This window comes from Eublepharis macularius, chromosome 4 (genome assembly GCF_028583425.1).
Source record: "Eublepharis macularius isolate TG4126 chromosome 4, MPM_Emac_v1.0, whole genome shotgun sequence".
NCBI lineage: Eukaryota > Metazoa > Chordata > Lepidosauria > Squamata > Eublepharidae > Eublepharis > Eublepharis macularius.
This window is the reverse complement of record NC_072793.1, coordinates 158286587-158297473: the sequence shown is the minus strand read 5'-3', so window position 1 is coordinate 158297473 and position 10887 is coordinate 158286587. Positions and strand designations below refer to the sequence as shown.

The 10887-nt window shown below is 45.3% G+C and overlaps 1 protein-coding gene across 1 annotated transcript; it reads right to left on the bottom strand.

Moving 5' to 3' along the window:
• Nucleotides 1–2368: 2368 nt before the first annotated feature.
• On the bottom strand, nt 2369–8950 carry LOC129329060 (uncharacterized). Its single transcript, XM_054978459.1, has 2 exons — nt 8133–8950; nt 2369–3190 (listed from the first exon to the last, which is right to left on the bottom strand). The coding sequence occupies exons 1-2, from the start codon at nt 8776–8778 to the stop codon at nt 2679–2681; spliced, it is 1158 nt and encodes a 385-aa protein (XP_054834434.1). The 5' UTR covers nt 8779–8950; the 3' UTR covers nt 2369–2678.
• Nucleotides 8951–10887: the final 1937 nt, after the last annotated feature.

Genomic DNA, 10887 nt, shown 5'->3' with positions numbered 1-10887 from the left:
ACGGATTGCGGTGCCTGCTGGCAGACGAGGACACCCGTTAAAGAAGACAGCGGACTAAGGGCCTTACTGCACATGACAAAGACCTTGTGTTTGTTGGGGGACAACATAAGGACTTTGTACCAGACCTGCAATGGGAGCTTTGTATGTCCCAGGAGCATGCTGTCCCTTTTCAACTCGCAGGAGGCTGTGGCTTCAGCATCCCCTCTTGCACCATTTCTGTGTCCTCCAACCCTGAGGCTGCTACTGGCAGCAGGGGGTATGGAGGGGGCCCGAGAGAAAGAGGGAACAGCCCTTTGCAGCAGTCCTTGAGACAGAGGGATGATGTGGGGGGTCATTGGAGGCTGAATGGCTGTGAGATGGGAAACAACACAAGAAGCATGGCCCGTGAAAGAAAGCATTTGCCAACCAGCCAAATGTTTGGATGCAGAGTCCCAGCGCTCCACACAGAAGAGTCTCCTGGTTCCCCCACCTAAAAACCGTCTGTGTAAAATGAGTGCCTGCTGAGGATGCCTTCATAGCACCTGAAGAAAGCTTATTCTAGAATCAAGTGTCGTCGGTCCTTGAGGTGCCACAAGGTCCGTTTAGTTTTGGTTGGGGAAAACCCAGAAAAGCCTCCACCATTCTGGTTTCTGCTGCTCACGTGCTTCCAAGTCATTCCAGGCAACCACAATTATGACCACAGATCTGTTTGGGGTTTAATCCTTTTTAAAACTGAAATTCTTATGTTATCATACACTTTATGTGCCTCTTGATCCCACAGAGGTGAGAAACGTGTACAAGAAAGTCAAGTTGTAGTGATGCCTGGTGGGTGTTCCCCAAAACCCTTCTGGATAAGCACCCGTGTGTGTGTGTGTATAGTACACCCTTAGTTAGAAAAGGGTGCATCACTCAAGTCACTCTTTTACATTTCTACTAACCCAAGAAGGCCGCTCAACAATATTACCTTTGTGATGTTTTTTAGGGGAGAACAACACAAGACGTTTCTGCACATGTCAGGCTGGGGGTCTCCCAACCTGATTCACATTCTATGTAGCCAGCAGCAGCTACACAGAATCCGCCCCCCCCCAAAGCACTGTAGGGCATGATTCAGATCAGGATCGTGGTGGGAAGGAGAGAGAGAGATACAGGACTTCAGTCCCCGCCCCCACCCCGTCATTTTACTGGCCCAAAACCACCTCCGGATATTAAGAATGTGAATCGGATCAGGAGAATGCTAACCTAACTTGTTGAGAAACGTCTTGTGTAGTACAGGCCTTAGGTAGATTCCTTGTGGCTTGCAGGGCATTCTCTTCCTTTTCTTCACCACTGCTGAGATGTCCTTGAACCCGTTATCCCTCCCTACCCTTTTTCTCTCCACACCACAGCACTCTCTCCTCTCTGTCTCCCAAAATGCGTTGTTTGCTTTCGCTCTCTGCAGAGCCACAGGTCTGTGCTCCAGTCTCTCAACTCCTGTGTTTCCCCAACCACAAGTTCCTTTTCCGTCCCCTCTGCAGCCCACTTTTAAGTCTTTGTTTTCTTTATCCACCCCACAGCAACTGCCTCTTCTTACAACTACACAGGTCTGTCTGCACCCTCATTTTGCTTATTGATGTTCTCTGCTTCCCCAAGTCCCAGTTCGCTCTGCTCCCCCTCAAGCCTTAACTCTTTCCCCATCCAACACTGTCTCACTGAACCTGTTGCCCTGTTCTTTTCCTCTCTAAACCCTGTACTGCTCTCTCTTCAATGAGCAATACAGGCGTTCTAATATGGCCTCTCTCATTTCCATTCCCTCTTTTGAAAGGTTGGGCCTTTGATGCAAGTAATAGGAAATAACAGGAACATAAAATTCCTCTAGGGAGCTACAAGTAGACCTAGGAGGGTACAATAGACCCATGGGTGTCACGCTGTACAGACCTGTGTCAGGACAATAAACATTATAGCCAATAAAGATCAAATTAGATCTGTGGACACTGCCCAAGTTCCACTTCTTTACAATAAACTTAAAACTATGACAACCGACTACGAAACGGATTCAAGTGCCTGTCTTGCTTCCCGACCAAACTCTGAATTAAAGGCAACCAGCATTCATGCCTTGCCACTTTCCCCTTCCAAACGACACACGAGTGATGCAGTGGGGAGAAGAACATGGGAAGACACCTGCAGGATTAGACCCAAGATCCAATTCAGTTTAGCACCCTGTTCCTGAATAGATCCTCTGCAGAATCTCACAAGCCGGGTATGAAGGCAATAGCTTCCTCTGTTGTTTAACCCCCAGTATTCAGGTACAAAACTGAGCCCCTGCTTATAAATCGCGGGAAATACATACACACACAACTCTTACTTGTAATCTATACATCAGCATATTTACATGGTACAAAATCACATCAGAAATGGCCTCTGGACAGACCCGAGACACTTAGTTTGGGTGTAGAAAAAGTGAAGATTGGAAGCTCATGTTCTTTCTAGGCCCTGTTTTTAACACAAATAGAGTAATTTTATTTCTCTAACTCATAGAGCCGGAGAGTGTGGGGCAGCGAAAGGCAGACAAATGCATCTGAGTTTGTTATCAGATAGAAGAAAGCTTCCTCCAGTAAAGACTAACTTAATGTAGTGTTTTGCACTACTGAAGACCCTCCTCAACACCACTCATTTTGGTCTGACACAGTAACTATACTATTATCCCCCCCAAAAGGTGGAGATTATTCACTATTTTCCAATTCCAAAAAGGTGTCCCCTCCACCTGGTTGCTGCCGGCCAGGCTTCTGTGATATTCTGCCTGTTGTACGCAAGACCTCTGCCACAGACACCACAGCGTCGACCATAGGATGAAGGATATCCCTGGTGCGTTGGAGCTCCGCCTCAATCATGTTGAGCTCCTTAATCCTAATCTCCCTCTCCAGGTGGTTGTCCCTGGCCCTTGCCTCTCTATCCAGCTGGGCCTCCCTCGCCCGGGATTCTCGATCGAGCTGGGCTTCCCGCGTCCGGGCCTCCCTGTCTAGCAGCATCTCCCTCAGCATCGCCTCTCGAAACTCTCCTGCGCTAATCTCGCCCCTCTTGTGAAGCGCCTCCATGGTCTCCCAGGTCCTCCGGTAGTCCGTCATGATCTCGTGCATCATTTCTTCGTGGGAACGCCTCTTCCTCTCCCGCATGGATGCCATTCTCTCTGCTGTCGTCAGGGGACGTCCCAAGGGGTTCTCGCGTCTCCCTCTGCCTGCAAGGGTCAAGGACAGGTCTGGTGAGATATCCAATCTGCTTAGCACCAAATTTTTAACATCAGCTTGTTCTCACAACAAGGCAGTGTGCAGGTGAGGCAATGTTTGATTGTCCACATGTTTTTCTTTGGATGACAGGGGCTTATTGCAACCTATTTGTTTAGTAAGCCGCCACCCTCCTCTTAACCCACCTGCACCAATTTTTAACACTATATAAAGGAAGTTTCATTTTGCCTATCACACTGTATTATTTCCCTAGTAAATTCGATTTGAGTCAAAAACACCACATTGAACCTCTTCTTTATCAATGCTGATGCAAAGATCTCAAGAGATAAACACAAAGGACTCCAATTCTTTGTATCACATGTGGTGGACTTGTGAGGTAGCTAGGCAGTACTGGGGGGAAATAATAAGAGTAATGAGTGAGATTTTACAATTTCAAGTTAATAAGAACCCAGAACTCCTGCTACTGAACTTGGGAATGGAGAACATTCCAGCACAATATAGGACATTGTTATTTTACATGACAGCAACAGCTAGACTTTTGTACGCGCAGAAGTGGAAAGTACAAGAAGTGCCAACTATGGAGGACTGGACCTCCAAATTGCTGTATATGGGGGAGATGGATAAAATGACAAGAAAATTGAGAGACCTTGATCCAGGACAGTTTAACACAGACTGGGAGAAGCTGAAACAATATCTGGTGAAAAAATGGGAAGTGGGAGGAGAACTGTGGCAGTTTGAAAATTACTGAAATATAACAAAAGAAGAGGGAAGTGACTATACCGGGGGGTGGAGAGTTAACTGAAAAATTCTAAGCAACTGTTTTATTTGGTTATTATGCATAGTATTGGGTATTAATAGTGTTATTATTATAAGAACTATAAGGACAGAAATTAATCAATCTATTTGTTGGTAGATAACGGTACAATGTAGAATGAACATATATTAGCATACAATTTTGAAGGCGGGTCTAATTGATAGACTTATGTTAAACGTGTATATGAGTTGCTTACCTTTGCTAGATTGTTTCAATTAGAAAATTAAAATGGATAAGACAAGTAAAAAGAAGCAAAGAATAATATATAGAGTAGAAGTTAAATTGATTGATTTATAATATGTATGCAATGTTTATAGAAGTACTTGAAGTTATGTACAGGTTATCAAAATGATTATTATTAGTATTAATGAAGAAGATAGGTTATATATACGATAATCTATATGGGAAGGGAATTAGACATAGCACTATTATTATAGATAAGCTTAGAAGAGTTTGAAAGCATATTATAACAAATAAAATAAGTATGAAATGAGTAGAGGGAGAATGGATAATGGTTGGAATGGTTGGAAAACTGTTGGAACTGTTGGAAGTCAACAAAAGGGGGGGAGGGAGGGGGGTTAGAATTGGAAATTTTAAGGGAAGGTGATTGTAATTGATACTATATGTTTCTAATCCAATAAAAAATTTCAAAAACAAACAAACAAAGGACTCCAATAAATATTCTCCCAGCATAGGGAATGGTGATGGTAGACAGGTGAAATAACTGAGCCAGTGATCCATTAGATGACTTTCAAATAAAATAGACAAGGAGGAAGAGGTGTTTTAGCTAGAAACGTGACAGTGCTGGGCAAGATCAAGAGTGGTTTCATGTTCTCCCCTTCCTCAGGCTACATAAAGAAAACATGGGACTCGTGGGGAAAACTGACCTAGAAAGGACCTCTCATGAATTGATTTATCTTACACAATGATCAGTGAGATGATAAAATACAAATTACACTAAAGGGACTGTCTCTGTGAGCCTGTCGGTCTAGTGAAAGCCATCACACTGAAGTCCCAAGGATTTCAATGGGATTTCAGGACCAAACCAGGCAAGATGGTGGAAGCTCCTGATAAAGTTTTTAAGGTACATTGCATCTGTGGGGGATTTGATCATGATAGCAGCCTCATTGGGGAGCGATAGATATCCACCCTTTTTACCCCAGGCAGCTTGCTGATCAAAACTGACACCCACATGCTTTTATTAGGCTAGAAGGGGGGGGGGAGCAAGCAAAGAGAGGAGTCCTGTCTTTTCTCTTGATCAGATTTGTTAACAGTTAGCAAAACCACATAAGGAAGTGGTTTGAACCCCCTTTCCCCTGTGCCACAGAGCTGATCTGTGGCTCCCGTGGCTGCAATTTACCTTCAAAACTAACTCGGTAAATCCAGTCATTAGGATTTCCTCATCTCATCTGGTTTGGCCTTAGTTGCAACTGTGTCCTATTAATTTCAATAGCATTTAAACATGAGTAACCTTCACTGGATTAGAATGCCATTTTTTTTTTGGCTTCAGAGATTATTGTTTATCACAGTGCCAACACTCTGTATTCAAATTTCCTTTTTCTTTTCTTCCTGATTTGAATTTTTTTTAAAATCTGTATCTTGGGGCATAGCAACTTGCAGATTCATTTCTGGGAATATTTGTATAAAAGATTTAACAAATGCGAAATTCTTTAATTCATCACTAGATTGAACACTGCAACACTGTTGTTTATGTGCTATGGATTTTGTTTTCCTGAAATAATAATATTTAGGTTTGACATTTCATTATTGCCTGGAGTTCAGCTGTTAATGACAACATAAAGATAGCCCTATCGGACTGGGCCACTTGTCTATCTTATCAAACATTCGATTTCAGGCAGTGGCCAAATTGTTAGCTGTCAGACGCTCTCCTCACACCAAGAGGGCAGTTTATTGACAGAATATCATAAACTCCCTCCTCATATGCCCTAAGTCCAAGGCACTGCCTGGCCCAGAGCTGATGCCAGCTGGGCAGGGCTTGGAAAAGTACTAGAACATGAGTCAGAGGTGGTTGACTGACTGTCCCTCCACGCCCCGGAGAGACACAGAGCCCTTGTTTAGTCTCATCAATGCCCTGATATACTTACCCCTCACCCACCGATCCTAATCAAAGATGTTCAGAAAACCTGTTAGCTTTCCCCATCCAGCTCTTACCAGGTCAACAAGCAGTATTTACACTTATAGCCTATCCCAGATAGTCACTTCAAGCCTCTCTCAACTTATTGTTCTACCTCCATACAAACCATTAAGTTAATGTTTTTGGGTGCAAGACGTCAGCTGGCCCCAGGGAACGTTTTGTCTTATAATTGAGCTTCCTCAGCCATGCACTGTGTGTGTGTGTGCACTCTGGATGCATCCACACGCCCCCCAACTTTGTTTGGGCTTCTCCTCGCCATGAAATGTTGGTCATTTTCGCAGCTGCAGCTGCGGACCCCTCCCATCCTTGAGACCGGTAATTATCGCCGTTCCCAAACTGCTTTCTCCCACTTTCCTCCCTCATTTTCGTAGTTAACCTTGTATGCATACTGTGTGTGATTTTCTCTACATTTGCATTTTATTTCTCTTTAATCAAAAAGCCTGTCCTGTTGAACATCTGCCTGATTTATTTGAGAGTTCTCTAAGGTGATAATTCCCATAGACATAGATGGAGAATCCCAGTTACCCCCTCTCACTTGCCTCCTTAATGCTAATTCCCCCAACTAATTAAGGAGACCTCCTATTTGGGTAACAAGCTTTTTCCATACCATTCTGGGATTTGTGTTTAAATAGTGGGGAACAAGAAAGGGGGTGGGGACAGATTCATTCCCCTTGTACTGTTTGAAGTCTAGCTTAAATCCTGTCTTTATGTCATGATACTTGCATAATCATGATGTTGTTTGTATGTCATGCTTCTCCCTGGGGACTAATAATCAGACATCAGTTTTCACAGATACTAAAAAGACAATGCCTCAGTTTAGACAGAGCATTGGTAGCATACTACTACTTTGTTGGAGTGCCATTTGAAAGAGTTTCCATGATCAGGCAGCAGCAAAGCATCCAACAATAATGCAGGACACCAGGGGTACAAGCAACAGTACTGCAGTAGGGCTGCATCCACACATTGTTGGATAGTGCCATAAAAATCAATTCACAGCCAGATTTTCATGGTGCGGACAAGAAAATCCAGTTGCAAATTAATGCTATAGGGCCACGAGAGTGCACTATCCAATGATGTGTAAATCTTTGTACTTGTAACTTATTACGCCACCTGTGCTATTTATTAATGTTAGGGGAAATCTCTGAAACCACATGGACATTTCAACAGTAGTAATTTTATTGCTACATATCAGATTCCTTTGACCTCTGTATATAATGTATATGTTACATGAGAAGCTAGGAATATGGACAAATCTAGAATTTTCATATTAAGATGACAATGTTTACATGGATCTGGATTATATCTGGTACATAGCCAGCCTTGCTCTTCTGCCTTGATCTCTCAACTTTCTGTCTCCAGTACCCCTTTTCTTTCCCCAAACCAGCCAGATCTTCTCCACTGACACTTTCTCACCCTCCTCCATTTTTTCGGCCCTTCCTGTCCTCCTCCTCTTCCTCCTACTTTCTCCTCTTTCCTTCCCACTAGTCTGCCTGTTTTTCTCAGAGCCCAGTCAGTTTGCACGGGTGGAGCCCAGGCTGTCAGAAGTGAATGCTGATTGGCTGCTGGGCCGAGACTCCTTCCAAGAGGAGCAGCTTCCTTAATAGTTTTCTCCTCACCCTCCACCCCCAAGCTCCCTCCTTTCACTTTTTTGACAAAAATTGGTTGATTCTAGCCAGAGCTGCATTCAGAGCCCTTGGCAAACAGAGACAGCTCGGACAGCATCCCATTTTACCCAGAATCCTCTTTTGAAACCAGTTTTGAGCCTGTATCTTTCTTCCAACGCTCATCTAATTTGATTCTCTAAACAAGAGGGAATTAGGGAACGTGCACTCCTGACCCAAGAACCAGTACCTACCGTAACAACAACCCAGATACCTTTTAGGAGTCACCACAGCTGATTTTGCCTGGATGGTGTCAAAAGAACCAAACGGCTGAGGGCACCCCCACAAAGTCAGCACTTGCTCACCAGTAATAGGATGGTGTCCATCTTCACTGGGGCCAGCAACTCCTTGTCCACATAAAGGCACAGTTTTGTCTTCTGAACCTTCTTCCCCTATTGTAGTTTCAATCACTTCTGGGTCAGCAGCCACAAACTCTCGCGAGAGCCCCAAATTCGGTTCGGTTTCAGTATCTGTGTCAGCATCCATGCTTGAGAGAGTGTTGGGTGGGGTCATTTGGTTGCCCTCTTCCTCAGAGACTTGGGCCTCCATGTCTCCCGTGTCCTCGGTTTTCACGACAACCCGGATGGCTCCATCCATGTTGGCCAGACTTCGATTAGCGACACCGTCCATTTCACCGCCAAACATTTGATCCAACTCTTGAAAATAGCGGCAGGAAACTGGCTCAGCTCCGGCGCATACTTGCGCATCCTTGGCTCTACGATAACTTCGCTTCAGATCCCGGGCCCTGTTCCTGCACTGTGACGCATTACGCTCGTGACCCCTGGCGATCATTTGGGCTGAAAGGTCCTCATAGATGTCGCTGTTTGGTGGTCGGTTCTCAATCCACCTTAGAATCAGCAATTCACCCCAGAGGGCAAGGAAATCCCGCGTTTCCATCTCTGACCACACTGGGGCTCGAGGCTGCAAGCGTTGGCGAGGGGTATGTGGCATTTCTGATTTGACCTGATCAATAAAGAACAATACCAAACTCCCAACAGTTCCAGATGTTGAAATGCCCAATAAGTGCAAAACTTTCCCCCAAAGAACTAGAAGCCACACCTGGAGGAAAATAATACAGATGTTGCATGGACCAGCAAGAGACAGGAAGAAAGCCAAGATGGAATCTTTTGCACCAGCGAGTGTTCACATGAACAGTTGTTAGTCAGTAGTAACGTCGTGGGCGGAGTTTTGACCGGGACTTGGAAGGTTCTCTTTCAGACACTTGAGAGGGCCAATCCCCGCCCATAACGTCACAACCATCAGCCCACAGACTGGCTGTTTCCAGGGAAAGGTGGGAGCAGCCTTGCAGTGAGCCAATAGGCAAGGCTGTCAGGCGGAGACGGCTCTCGCAAGCAATGGATCCACCCTGCCTTTTGCAGACAGGAAGAGGAAGGTGGCCGCGCGGGGCTGACCGCGCACCCCTTTGCCTCCGCTGCGCGGTTTTATCCTTTACGCTCGACAGACGGAAAAGAAGATCGCAGCGCCGAGTTGCACCAGTGGATATTTCCCCCCTCCAATGCATTGTGTCTCCCCCCCCTCCCCGCTTCTGCTCCCTCGCTCCTCAGGGCTTTCCCAAGTGGCTGTCTACAGCCCCGTTCCTGCGACCCCCCCTTCACTTTCTCCAGGAAGAAGGGGGCAAATTGCAGCAATTTTAAAAATCCGATGACCTTGGGAGATCACATCGGACTTCAGCGGGTTCAGCTGACGTTGTCCCCCTGCTGGTTCCACTGGGTACCAGCACCGTTAAGCCGGTGACGGCAGCCACTGCCCACCACCCCTTCGCAGTTTGCATAGTTCAAGGCGGTCAGCCCCCTTGCAAACTTTTGCAGCACCAAAAGTGTCAAAGAGGAGCCCCTTTTTCGCCGGCGCACAACAGATGCGCCCAAAGGCTCACAGGATCTGGGGGGTGGAAATAGTCCTCGGCTGCGAGGGGGACAGAGAGACGAAAGCCATCAGTATCAAACCGAAGGGGGAGGAAGAGGAGACTGGAATAAATGCTGGAATCTTTGGAGAAGCTGATGGGAACCGTGGGGAATGAGATGGACGAAGGTGGCCGAAGAATCAGATTCTCCTAGCAGCGCGCTGGATGGAAATCTTTGCGCCTTTCACCGCTCTGTTCCCTCCCCTTCCCAAAACCTTCAGCAGTTTTTTTCAAACGATGTGTTTTTTCCTCCAGAGGGCGCTCTCTTGGTAATACATATTTATTAAAACTGATGAGGAAATAAAGTTATTGTTGTGCTTTAACTTTTATATTCAATAAAAGTCTTTAAAAAAAACCTGATGAGGAAATCATAAAGAATCGCACTTTTCCATTGAAATGGTATATTCCGGCTGTGTTTTTAAACGGCCCATCTCACCAAATATTCTAAAAACCACTGGCGTGTATGCACAAGGTTGGAGGGGTGGTGGTGGTGGAAATAAAATATAAATAAAAGCCATAGCATGCAAAGTAGTAGCAATTGGTACAAAAATTAATAAGGGATTTGGACTTTGAAGGGTGATCATTACCAGAATTACTAGACTGGCCTAGTCGTAAGGACAAACACATTACAATAGGACCAAAGTGAGAAAGAACCAGCGTGGCTTAATGGTGTTAGGCTGGGCTATGGGACAGCCAGGTGTGAATCTATTTGCTGGGGGATTTGGGGCTAGTAACTCTCAGCCTAATCTACCTCACAGGGTTGTTGTAAGGATAAAATGGGAGGAGGTGCCAGTGACATGTGCTGCCCTTTCACACCCATCTCTTTCATAGGCTTCCTATTCATGCCCATTCTTTTGGTCTATTTAACATTTAGTAGAGGCACCCCGATGTCGCTTCTGGCAAACTTGAGGGCTTTAAGCGGAGAATATTTCTCTGGGTTCCGTGGGAGAGAAGCGCTCTCCTTCCCTTGGAATGCACTTATAGTTACATTCTGTACCCCTTCTCTGCTTTTTGGTTTCCTCTCTCAGCCTTGAGAGGTTTTGCTAATGTGACTTTCATTGCAACATTTTGCATAGGCAGTTTCACAAAGGGGTTTCTGTATACAGTAAGTAACATGTTCAGGAAACAAGCAGGTGCTT

Bases quoted from the DNA above. Each gene is read 5' to 3' on its own strand.
- LOC129329060 (XM_054978459.1), bottom strand. From the start codon at position 8,778: ATGCCACATACCCCTCGCCAACGCTTGCAGCCTCGAGCCCCAGTGTGG. The intron at 3,191-8,132 runs GTGAGCAAGTGC...TGACCCTTGCAG, and splicing joins TGGACACCATCCTATTACTG to GCAGAGGGAGACGCGAGAAC.